This window comes from Bactrocera tryoni, chromosome 1 (genome assembly GCF_016617805.1).
Source record: "Bactrocera tryoni isolate S06 chromosome 1, CSIRO_BtryS06_freeze2, whole genome shotgun sequence".
NCBI classification, from domain to species: Eukaryota; Metazoa; Arthropoda; class Insecta; order Diptera; family Tephritidae; genus Bactrocera; species Bactrocera tryoni.
The window spans coordinates 36,926,717-36,940,015 of record NC_052499.1 but is presented as its reverse complement, the minus strand read 5'-3'; the positions used below and the strand labels follow the sequence as shown (position 1 = coordinate 36,940,015).

The window sequence follows — 13,299 nt, the reverse complement described above, 5'->3', positions numbered from 1 at the left end:
TCCGACCTATAGGCCATACAGTCTATTCTGACTGTCTGATATTTTAATTAAATTAAGCCGACAAGTTGTCATGTGAATTGTGCGGGTCCGCGTTTAATGTGACTGAAATTGGTCTAGACCTTGATCTAAGCTTCATATCGCCGACCTTTTGATCAATTCTCTTTTTCATCTTTATTGGTGTAAACACACACGAAAAGGAGCTGCCTTTATGCCGCTATGTCTGAATTTGATATCCAAAACTAATACGGCTGTATAAACTGACGTTGAGCAATACCAAAACCTCCGTCCGGATTGGGAAGGACCTCTCCGAGCCGTTCGATACCAAACGAGGTTTCAGACAAGAAAACTCCCTTTCGTGCGACTTCTTCAATCTACTCCGTAGAAAATAATTCGAGCTGCAGATCTGAATAGAAAACGTAAAATCTTCTACAAGACTGTACAACTGCTGGCGACGCCGATGAAATCGATACCATTGGTCATAACAACCGCGCCGTTAGTTCTGCTTTCTCTAGGTTGGACAAAGAAGCAAAGCAAATGGGTTTGGTAGGGAACGAGGGCAAGGGGAAAATATCTCCTGTCATCCTTTCCAAATTATTGTATAAAGTTAACCAGAAGCCAACTCTCCGCATCGAATCCCCCTCGGATGGTGGTGGACAGCGCAGATATGCGGATATTCTAAAAGCCATATCAACAACCCGGCGGAGACTCTGAGTCGGAGGAGCTTACCGCTATTCCAGATCTCCTCATGGAAGAGGTTATAGGTGATTTGGAAACGCAGTATCCTTTCATGAGGTGTACTATACTTTAAGGGTGGTATATTGCAGGGGGATTGCAAGAACGAAAGGAGTGCTAACTGGCTAATGGCTCCCAAGCTGGTAAGCTGGAATGGTCCCGTTCTAAGCGCGAAGAGGCGAGAGGACACTCCGCCCATGTATAACATGACGATGTTCCTTCTCAGACTTACGAGTTTGCTCTCAGGCTCGTTAGAAACCAAAACAAGGCAATCAACACCTCGGTCAAAGCAATCTTTAGGTTTCCAGACGGATGCTAGTGGATGAGGGAGCTATTTACTCTGGCGCAGTACGCGCAAACAGACTGCCACTGTTAAGGTTATGGAGGGAGGCTTCTGGAGGGACAAAACAACTTGAAGAGCAAAGGCTGCAAGCCAAGGAATATTAGGGAGATGTACACTATGACCGTACGACAATTATCGGAGGCGTTTGACTTTAAAAGCATTGCAGACCTCGGTAGGATTTCAACTATCGAAGCTGCAGCGGCTTGACCGACGCCAGCACTTAAAGTCGTGCTGGAATTCACACCGCTTCACCTAGTAATCAATCTAGCAACCAAGCATACATTGCTTCAAATGACAGCAGAAACGTTGGAGAGAGAAAAGGTAATCTCGTCCCAAAAAATGAAAGCCCTAAGAGTTGATATATCACTGGCTCTTCTCCCAAGGGATGATAAAAGAGTAAACTTTGACAGTTTAAAGTTACCCTTAGCAGTAAAGCATGGAATGATTTCATTCTCAACTTACTGCTTTGGGATAGCACAATCAACTGGTGCATGGACGACTCGAAAACGTCGGAGGGAATTAGTGCAGGAGTCGCAGGACCACTATAAGTCTGTGTGTAGCGATAGTGAAGTGGCTCTCAAAGCGATCTTTGGTTAAGAGATTAAATCGTTAATGATGACTGTACAGAACGGCTGAACAGCCTATCAGCTCGTAATCAACTGCCCCTTATCGCCCGGTCACAAGGTTATAGCCGGAAACGAACTGGCTGACGAGGCGCGCCTGCTCCGCAGCTTCCACTAAAATGGTAGGACAGGAACCCTCGGCACATAAACATTTAATAAAACAATATTTTTTTATTTTTATTGTTTAAAATTTATTATTTCCCATTTGCTCAGATTAAGATATAATTGTGTTGTTGCGCACGGAACATAAGATGCATAATTGAAATTCGTTCATAGGTGTACTCATCATCATATAATTAGCGCGTGTATACAGATACATATGTGTCCAAAAAGTACAATCGACAATTAAAGAATATAATGTGCCAATTTCACATATATTAAAGAATAATTTAAGTTAATTCATCATGTTTGTTGAAGAGCTTGGATTCATTCCTTTAAGATATTTTATCCAGCCATCGTATCCAGTATGTACTTTTCAGTTGGTCTCCATATCAAGTCCACAGCTTCAGTTTTAAGAAATTCATGCCGGCGCCTCCTTTACATGAACAACCAGTATGTATGCAAGTATATGGGTCATTTTAATGCATTATGTAAAAGAATAAGGTGTATAAAATGTATTTTGTATTTCTTTGTCAACAGAACATCTTAAAAATTTACACATAGTGATAGTATTATTACTAAAAATATTTTTAAACATTAATAACCAATTAATTAAAAGTGGTGAGGCGCCTGATAACGTGAGCAGTTAAAGGAATCTTCGAGAAATTCATTATATTTAATAATAATTTCCATAGCCACTCCATTGCCCATAATTTCCATAATTAGATCCATACTGCCAATGGTTATAGTAACCATCGTAGGATTGTTGCGTTGTGTAAGCCCCACTATTTTGTTGTCCATAATAAGCCGAGTTTGCGGAATTGTAGTTATAGCTCGGAGTAGTAGCGCTAGTACCATTATTGTATGCCGAGGAAATAGCTGAATTTGACATTGAACTTTCTTTGCTGTTCGATGAGGATTTTCGGGAGGGGCTTGATTCCCTACAAAAAAAAAACGAAAAAAATTTAATAAATACCAGCGGTTATTAAACAAATGCTAAGCACTAAACTGCACTCACCGCTTCTTCTTGGCTTCATTTGCTTTGCTTAATGCTAATTGGAGAGCGCGCTGAGCATCTTGTAAACCCTTTGCCGTTCCACCGAAATCTTCCAAAAACTCAACTTTACGCTGAGCAAAGAGCACTTTCTGTTCCGGGTCCATATTTTCCCGTGCCATAAATTTATCCATTATTAGTACGACCTCATCTTCATCTACTCTCGGTCGCTGCAGAACTAAATCTATCATTTGCAAAGCAACACGTGTGTTTGCCGTATCTTTCTCTAGTGCTTGTCGCAATACACGTAGACCACCATCGAGATCATCACAAATTTTATTCAAGAATCGTGCATATTTAATCGCTAAGCTTCCAGCAATTGTTTTATTCTTTGCCGTATTTATATAGTATTCGTAGAGTTCCCGACATTTGGTCATATCGCCACGTCTGCGTTCCACATTAATACGGCGATAAGAGACTTGTAGCAGATTCGGACATTTTTTTTCAAGGCTTTGTAGTACCACGGCAGCGCGGTCAAAATTATTTTGGCACTCTTCAAATGCCGCCCACATTAGATGCAAGCTCGGTTTATCGGGATGGTGGATTTCACATGCGCGTCGATAAACATCGCTGGTAATAGCCACAATGCCGGGCTGATCTAACTGTGTTTCCAGATATCGAATCATTTTCAGCCAAAATTCATCATATAAAGCACACGCTATAAGACAGCGTTCAAAGAGTACTAATATTCGTGTACGATCACCCTTTTCAATCTCAAAATCAAGATAATCTTTCCAATTCTTTAACTGACAGCGTTCGAGTGGTTTTACATGGAAATATGGACGTTTTATGCCCTCTTCGAACGTCCAACGTGCGGTTACTGCCGTAACGGTGGCTTTGTGCAATTTGCGTCGAATTGATATAACTTTGTCTTTGATAGTGGTTTCCTCTTCTTCGCTAATGTTGCTGGCATCGCCAAGATCTATGTGGCTGGCAACGTCTGTGTCGCGATCATCACCCAGAACATCACTATTTGAAATAGCTGCTATTTCTTCTGTGATAAACTCAGCATCTTTAGCATTTGGTGATTTGCTGCTCAACTCATCGTCCTTTTTCTCATCACGGCTTTCCCTGTCCTTTTCTCTTTCCTTATCCTTTGAAACACTTCGCCGACTCTTTGATCGAGACGTTGAAGAACGAGACGAATTGCTTTCACGAAGCTCGAAGCGAATCTTTCTGAGCTCTTCTGTGCTAATAGTACTCAAAATTGAGTGCTGGTTTATTAAGTCTTGGAAACTGGAATGTGAAATTTAATGTAACAATCAGATAATCAGAATCTTTATATCTGAATATGTCAAACAATTTTGACACTTTTGATTTAGATGAATTACGTATGTATTGAATCTTTAAATCTACGCAAAAAAAAAAAAAACGTAGACGTACATACATACATTTCCATACAAAAGTTAATTTTTAACATTGTTAAATATGCAGTACAATATTATTACATATTTTAAAAGTAGTAACATTAGACGAACTAAATTATCAATTACATGACCTTTGCTGTCTGTCCCAAAATGATTAAAAAAGAAAGTAAGAAAGAGCTAAGTTCGGGTGCAACCGAACATTTTATACTCTTGCAACTTGCAAAAATCAAAGCAGGGGAAATACTTTTAGGTGTAAAACCAATCATATAGAGGAAAGTCAGCCGGATGTTCGAAAATCCTAATATTAGTTATATGGGGGCTAGGCCAAGTTTTTGCTCAAACTTAACTATTTTTGGCACAAAGATACACTGCTATGTGCACAACACGCTCTCTTATTTCCACTGAGATAACTCACATATTCGCCGATATATGCGGTAATTTTTGATCATGAGATAGCACACACTAAAAAAATTATTGGTGCAAAGTTTTATCCCGTTATATTAATTGCTTCTTGATTTGTTTACTGGAAACTGAACGAATGAAGTGGAATTTAAAGTTGTGCTTTATGGGAAGTAGGCGTGGTTATTGTCCGATTTCGCTCATTTTCACAACGTGACATAGATATATGAAACAAGAAAAAACGTTAACTTCGGCTGCATTGAAGCTAATATACCCTTCACAGGTGCATTTCTTTTAGTAACTATGTGTTCAGTTTGTATGGAAGCTACATATATGCTATAGTAGTCCGATCTGAACAATTTCTTCGGAGATTACATTGTTGCCTTAGAAAATAATATATACCAAATTTCGTGAATATATCTTGTCAAATGCAAAAGTTTTCCATTCAAGCCGTTGATTCCGAACGTTCGATTTGTATGGCACCTATATGCTATAGTGAACCGATCTGAACAGTTTCTTCCGATATTACATTATTTCTATAAACAATATCTTATACCGAATTTCGTGAAGATATATCGTAAATGAGGAAGTTTCCCTTGCAAGCATTTGATTCCAATCATTCAGTTTGTATGACAGCTATATGCTATAGTTAACCGATCTGAACAATTTCCTCGGAGACTACATTGTTTCCTTAGAAAATAATCTGTGTCAACGTTTGTGAAGATACATTGTTAAATGTGAAAGTTTTCCATACAAGAACTTGATTCCGATCGTTCGGTTTGTATGGCAGCTATATGTTATAGTGGTCCGATATCGGCAGTTCCGACAAATGAGCAGCTTCTTGAAGCGAAAATGAAGTTTGAAAAGTTTCAAAACGATATTTTAAAAGCTGACCGACTAGTGCGTATATATATACAGTCAGACGGACAGACGGACGGACAGTTTGACAGACAGACATGGCTAAATCAACTCAGCTCAACATACTGACCATTTATATATGTATATACTTTATAGGGTCTCCGACGCTTCTTTCTGGGTGTTACAAACCCCCAGTGGCAAACTTAATATACCCTGTTCATGGTATAATAATACAACATACCAAATTTTGTCGAAATCGGGTCTGGATATATGAGATTTTACCAAAAAGTGGGCGGTGCCACGCTCATTGTCCAATTTTCACACCGGCTTTCATAAAGATCTCTCATACCATCTCGGTGGTAAAATTTAAAGTCTTTGGCGTATTTAGTTATTGATTTATCGCGCTTTTAGTAGTTTTTAACGGTACCGTTATATGGTGAGTGAAGATTTTCACAATATTGGTAGGAGTTCTTATAAAATTCGTGATGAGCGAATTTTGTTGTTGTAGCTTAAGTGGTTTAGGACATGTATACTTTAACCTTATTAGAGAGCGGGGCTACGCCCACTTTCAAAATTTTTTTTTCCAAATGTGCCCCTGGCTACTGCGATTCCCTCTGCCAAATATGAGTTTTATATCTTAATTCAACACTTAGTTATAGCACTTTATATGTTTTCGGTTAATGGCGATTTGTGGGCTAGGCAGTGGTCCGATTACGCCCATCTACGAACTCGAACTTTTTTTGTACTAACAAACCTGCATACCAAGTTTCATCAAGATATCTCAATTTTTACTAAGTTACAGCTTGCACTGACGGACGGACAGACAGTCAACCGGATTCCAACTTTTCTCGTCACCCTGATCATTATATACATATAACCCTATCTCTATCTCGCTTAGTTGTAGGTGATACGTACAACCGTTAGGTGAACAGAACTATAACACTCTGTAGCAACTGGTTACAAGAGTATAAAAATTAGAGTACACAAAGGTTTAACATGTCAATTATTATAATACTTACTTATCAAAGTGACCACTGTAGCCTTGAGTTGGAATGGCTAACAAACGATCGTAAATTTTAACAACATTTTGGTAATGTTTGGATTCACTTTCCCATTTAATGTAGGCATCCCACAGTTTATCGGAACGAAACTCTAGCCCACATGCATCTATAGCGCGCTCAAATTGTGAACGTATGTACGACTCGTCTTCGGCATGATTACTTTTTACATGTGCTAAGTAATGAATCCATAGATCCACAGATAATGGGATCGCTTCTAGACCGCGTTCGAATACCTAAATTTTAGGCGTTAATTTGCATTTAATATAATATCGTGTGGATTGTTGTGCATATTGATTGTAGTATTTGATGTTTTTGAAGTCGTAGTGATCACGCAAAACCATTAATTGAGGTGAATAGAAAAGAGAAGAAAGAATGTTTGCAAAAGTTTAGTTGACAAAATGTAATCCACAGATACTTAGCTTGATTCTGTTTAGTTTCGTATTGTGCGTGTATACTATAGTGTGTCAAGGAAGAGGTGAGGAGGAAATTGGAACTGGATCTTAAAAGATTCTAATTTGACGAATGTGAAATCACCAAGTTCAAAATATTCGAACTGAAATATACGCTAATGGTCTTTGATTAGAAAAATCGGACTTCTGTATCGAAGGGGTAAATAACTGATTTAAACAGTTTTAAACAAATTTAAATGTGATAGATATCTTTATAAAATTGTGATATATTTTACGGAAAAAATATCCATTCAACTTGTTAATAAAAGTTAGTCTAAATTATTATCATCAATTTTATCATTATTTAATGAAATGAAAAATAAATTTGTAAAAAGGGAGTTGGAGGCTATTGGATAAAACAAACGGAATCACACACATTCAACAATACACCAGTGCACATTGTTTGCGAAGCTGGAATTTATGATTTTATATAAATATATAAATAATATTAATTTTTCATAAATTTTATTTTCATTAATTTAACTTAACCTAATAACTTAAATAATTTTATTTCACAAATACTTCATTAAAACGCCATTTGTACTTACGCATGGCCTGCACGTGATGTATTTCAGCAAAATTAATGCTTTCGCTGCCTTAGTTAAGTGAAGTGCCGACAGAAAATATTGAAGGTTTCATTTCTTCTTTCTTTAGAAACATAAATAGTTACATACACCCCGAAGCGCGGAAATGTTCCGTGAAATACTATATATTTCTGCTGATTTCACATATATTAAAATACTCATATAATTTAGCATGGATTAAGTTTACAAATAACTGGTTACAAAAAAAAAAGTGGTATAAGATAGCCATTGCCAATATCAAAAAAGATTTTTTGTAACATCATGACCCGCCTTATTGTGCCCATAAAAAGAATAAACATTATTATACTCTTAAAAAGTGACAGTGTAAGTTAACATTTGTATTTTAAGACCGAAAACTGTCATTGAGACACTAAAAAGTTCGCTGCCCTGTATTCGATTTGAGGTTTTTCTGTTTTTGTAATTCCATTTATTAATTTTAAATTTTATTAAATTATAATAAATTGCATATTGAAAAATACAACATATTGCAAATGTATTCATGAACGGAATGTTATCAGTACTCACCGCGTTGCAGTTGGCCTTTATACCCTTTCGCTTCTCGTAGTCTGCATATTTGCGCCAATATCCGTAGCAATATGGATAATGTGAAAGGAATGCATCATAAGCCTCACGTGCTGCCTCGGCATCAGACTGCGCGTTTAAAATCAATTAATGAACTAATTAGCTATGCTACCTTTTTTAATTTAATGCGCATTACTTTTAACTTATTCGTACCTCATTGTCTACATATTGTAATAAATATGTCCAGCCGGTAAAATCGGCAGGATCCTCTTTGACTGCGCGCCAATATTTATCTAAATCGGGTAATCGTTTACGTTCTTTTTCTTTTTCTTTCTCCTTTTCTTTTTCTTTCTCACGCTCCCGATCCTTCTCCTTCTCCTTTTTTCTTTCTTTGTGCTCATTTTCTGAAAACATAAAATCGAAATAATTCATTTTTGATCTGTTCTATATTTGACCGACCTATTCTAATGTGGATAGTTTTCTAGATCCTTTGAAATGCTTACCTACTGAGCTAACATCTGTTTTATTTTTCTTCGATTCCACTGAGGAAATAGGTGTGGCGTCGTTACTTTCTGATGTTGGGCTCATTGGATTGTATTGTTCCTCGCTCCGTTTCTTTGATTCTTCAACTTTGCGCTGTTTATCGTATTTGCAATCACTTTTATCCCCATCATCAGCTTTTCTCTTTTGACCTACTGATTCCTTAGAAGTTGACTCTAATAAAGCGCTCTTACTTGAGACTTCTGGTGACAAGGGAGGTGATTTCTTCTCTGCTTGCAAGGTTGCAGTGGGTAACTCATCCTCTGATATTACTTCTGCATCGGCAGGTAATTCAGCTCGTTTAGGTGCTGGAAGTTCATCATCAGAAACTTCTTCTGCGTCATTTATCTCTGGCTTCGTTGGTAATGGTAATTCATCTTCTGAAACTAATTCCGTATTTACAATTGTTGCATCACTTCCTTCTGCGGCATTTCCAATATCTTCAGCTATTGCTGGTTCAGAAAGTGAATCTTCCGATTCCATTTTTTCACAATTTGCCTCCACTGCCGCAACTTTTGCTTCGAAATCTTCCTTTTTGACATCATTTTCTTCGCCTCCACCAACTGATGGTAAGCTATTCGCGTTGTCCCCAGCTAAAGAAGCCAGTAATGAACTTTCTACTGCACCAGTTTCATTCGTGCCATCTTCGTTTTGTACATCTTCTGAAGTCTCAGACTGTCCCCCAGTTGGCCCGAAAGGAAAAGATGAACTTTTTTCGTCGATGCCTGTATCAGTTATTATGGGCGCTTCTGTGATTACTTGTTCTTCCTCTTGAACAGCGAACATTTCAATATCATCATCAATTTGTTGATGGTCCTCCTCAATGACTTGTTCCTCATATACAATACAGTCATCATCTTGTGGAACCTCCTCAACTATTTCTTCACTTTCCACGAATTGTTCTTGATAGACTAAATCATTCCCATCTTCATTAGGGTTCTCAATTATAACGCCTTGTGCTGCTTCTTCCAACATTTCTTTTATAACGTCTGAATGAGGTTCAACGGCATTTACCTCCTTTTCTATATTAGTTTGCCGCAACTCGTCGTCTGTTTCTGTAATCTAAATAAAAAGCTCTTTAACATCAATTCACATTTTGCTCGATTATTAAAATTTTAGATAACTAATTCAGTTGGCCCTTGCTTGAAATCATCTTTACGCTAGCAAATCATGTGTAAATGGAACTTCGCCACACTTACACCAACACAAGCTTTTTTCATCATTTATAATTTTATTATATATAGAATTGATGTCAGAAAATGACTACTATAAGATTATTATTTTTGATATATAACTACTAACTTGCTCTTGTATGTTTCGCTTGGTTCTTCTGGTCGAACGTGCTGGTGTTGGATTTAAGGCAGGTGCTGCAACTTTCCTTCCAGATCTCGTTCGTCGCCCTGAAATTCAAACATATAAGTGAATTCTTTTTTCACAATATTAAAGAAATGTATCAAGTTTTAAAATTAATTTTATTTTTTATCTCAAACTTCACGAGGTTCACGTTTTTATCTTACTAAGATGTCACAAGTAGACATCAATGCGCCAATTTTCAAGACGGAAATAAAAAATGCTTGCTTATAAAAAGTAAACTCTTGTCACCGCTAATTTAATATGCTACTCTATATAGTTTTATTAACGAATATTAACTGTGCGGATTAACTTTATGTGTAATTACCTAAATTTTCATCAGAAACGTTATCTTCTTTGGACGCCATCTTTTATGCAATAAAAAACTAATCTAGACTTTTATGTATTGTCAGTGCCAGGGTTGTATTTTTATAGATGTAATAATGTAATAATATAGATAGATGTAATGTTCGAAAATTTTTTGTTTCAAGAAACTATATTGAAAAGAGCCCTAACAATATATTAAATAAGATTTAATGTTTTTAATGATATATTTGTAAAGTCATTTAATAAACTATTTTCCATATAATATCAAAATTGCGAATTTATCGATTGTTTAGATCCGGCAAGGTCAGACTAACCGGACGATTCTGTCAGTAAACACATCTCTGAATAATAAAATGTAATAGATTTTTATGACTGTCATTTACAGAATTGCAAAATCGTCTCAAGTCACAAAAATTGTCTCTAACTTACCGTGCGATTCTGTACAGTGATACAGTCTCAAGTCTCTAAATTTGATATTTTAAGTTAGAGACAATTTTTGAGACTTTAGACGATTTTGCAATTCTGTAAATGACTGTCATAAAAAGCTATTACATTTCATTATTCAGAGATGTTATTACACTTGAATGAAAATAAATATGTCGATAACAAATATTAAAAATTCTGTAACATTGTCAAAAAACATATGTAATTATCAATAAAAATTAAAATATATGTTGACTTTCTTTCATAATATATACGAAATTTATGTAAAATTGATTTATTTCTAACCTTTTCGTGTTTGAGTTGCTTACAAAATATAAAAAATGACAATCGATTAATATCTATGATGATCTCTGTTCAGTATATTCAAAATGGCAGACAAAAGTTCCTTTTAGCTTTGTGACCTGCTATGAACTATCAGGTCTGAAATTTGAGGGAATATTTTGAGACTAATACCATGTTCAGACCGAAAATTAAAAAGATTAGATTACATATAGGCATTTCATACCCCAATAGTGTTCTTAGTGCGGTTGAAAAGATTAAAAACAGCTGTTTTTGCCATTCAAGAATTTACATCGCTCAATATTTATCAAAAGAAAACATTGTGATATAGTATTTTGTAATAAAAGCCGTATTCTTTTAAATATATTCCATATAATGGAAATAATGGACGCAATTTTTTATTTGGGAAGTAAATTTTCAGCAGAATTTTGATTAATTGCTCTAATAAAAATTTGTTTGTTTACATTTTTTTCTTTTTGTAGTGCCTAAATCAGCTGTGATAATGTAATAGATTTCCAATGCTGCCAAATAGATGGCGCAAAATCAGAGTCGCACAGAGAGATTTAGCGTGGATCAGTTTCAAATCACTCCGATGAAGTTATTTTGAACTGTCATTTCTGTATGGCGAAATCTTGATAAATTTATAAGATTAGTGGGATAAACCACTAGATTGAGTGTGATTAAGTGTAGGTCTGAACATGGTATAACGCTAGAGACTGTTTAATGAATAGTAAATAATCACAAATTGAGACTTTCCGTGCGATTCTGTACCGTGATTCAGTCTCAAGTCTCTAAATTTGAGATTTTAAGTTAGAGACAATTTTTGAGAATTGAGACGATTTTGCTATTCTGTAACTGACAGTCAGAAAATCTATTACATTTCATTATTCAGAGATGTTTTTACACTTGAAAGAAAATAACCGTGCGATTCTGTATTGTGATACAGTCTCAAGTCTCTAAATTTGAGATTTTAATCGTGCGATTCTGTACGGTGATACAGTCTCAAGTCTCTAAATTTGAGATTTTAAGTTAGAGACAATTTTTGAGACTTGAGACGATTTTACTATTCTATGACAGTCACAGAATCTATTACATTTCATTATTCTGAGATGTTTTTACACTTGAATGAAAATAAATACATATGTCGATAACAGATATTAAATTGTCTATAACATAGTCAAAAAACATAATTATCAATAAAAATAAAAATATATGTTCACTTTGTTTCATAATATTTACGAAGTTTATGTAAAATTGATTTATTTTTAACCCTTTCGTGTTTGAGTTGCTTACAAAATATAAAAAAACGACAATCGATTAATATCTATGATGATCTCTATTCAGTATATTCAAGATGGCAGACAAAAGTTCTTTTTGGTTTTGTGACCTGCTAACTACGAGGTCTCAAATTTGAGGCAATATTTTGAGACTAATACTAGATACTGTTTAGCGAATAGTAACTAGTCATAAATTGAGACTTTACTTCAAAATGTCTCAAATAGAGACTAGAGACTGGTTACACAATCCCGCTATAAATATGTCGACAACAAATAATAAATTTTCTATAACATAGTCAAAAAACATAATTATCAATAAAAATTAAATTATATGTTGACTTTGTTTCATAATATTTACTAAGTTTATGTAAAATTTATTTATTTTTAACCTTTTCGTGTTTGAGTTGCTTACAACATATAAAAAAACGACAATCGATTAATATCTACGATGATTTCTATTCAGTATATTCAAAATGGCAGACAAAAGTTCTTTTTAGCCTTGTGACCTGCTAACTATCAGGTCACAAATTTGAGGCAATATTTTGAGACTAACGCTAAAGACTGTTTAGTGAATAGTAACAAGTCACAAATTGAGTTTTTACCTCAAAATGCCTCAAATAGAGACTAGAGACTGGTTACAGAATACAGCTATTAAAACCTCAAATTTAGAGACTTGTGACTTTAAATCACAATAATTACTAAATTTATTGAGAACCTTTTTTTTAATTTTGCAGGTTTGAATAGCTTACAAAATGTAAAACCGACATTCGATGATGATCTCTATAAATGAAGTGTCAGTATATTCAAAATGGAAAACAAGAACTTTTAAGACTTATTAATTATTAATATTTTTAAGTATTAATATGGAGGATGGAGTCATGTGTAGAAGTTCACGCAAGTGAGGAAAGTTCTCTGATCGCCATTCACTTGGGAGTGGCCAGAAACGATTCTTTTACATATGGCTCAAGCAGCTCACTACTTCCGGTCTTTG

The 13,299-nt window shown here is 35.4% G+C and overlaps 1 protein-coding gene across 1 annotated transcript; it reads right to left on the bottom strand.

The window, feature by feature from the left end:
- Positions 1 to 1,923: 1,923 nt before the first annotated feature.
- On the bottom strand, positions 1,924 to 10,400 carry LOC120769553 (pre-mRNA-processing factor 39). The gene is made up of 8 exons (XM_040096603.1): positions 10,310 to 10,400; positions 9,934 to 10,031; positions 8,595 to 9,693; positions 8,305 to 8,495; positions 8,095 to 8,220; positions 6,495 to 6,769; positions 2,816 to 4,087; positions 1,924 to 2,738 (listed from the first exon to the last, which is right to left on the bottom strand). The coding sequence occupies exons 1-8, from the start codon at positions 10,347 to 10,349 to the stop codon at positions 2,474 to 2,476; spliced, it is 3,366 nt and encodes a 1,121-aa protein (XP_039952537.1). The 5' UTR covers positions 10,350 to 10,400; the 3' UTR covers positions 1,924 to 2,473.
- Positions 10,401 to 13,299: the final 2,899 nt, after the last annotated feature.

Bases quoted from the DNA above. Each gene is read 5' to 3' on its own strand.
- LOC120769553 (XM_040096603.1), bottom strand. From the start codon at position 10,349: ATGGCGTCCAAAGAAGATAACGTTTCTGATGAAAATTTAG. The intron at 6,770-8,094 runs GTGAGTACTGAT...CCTAAAATTTAG, and splicing joins TAAAGGCCAACTGCAACGCG to GTATTCGAACGCGGTCTAGA. The intron at 4,088-6,494 runs GTAAGTATTATA...TTCACATTCCAG, and splicing joins TACAGTGGTCACTTTGATAA to TTTCCAAGACTTAATAAACC.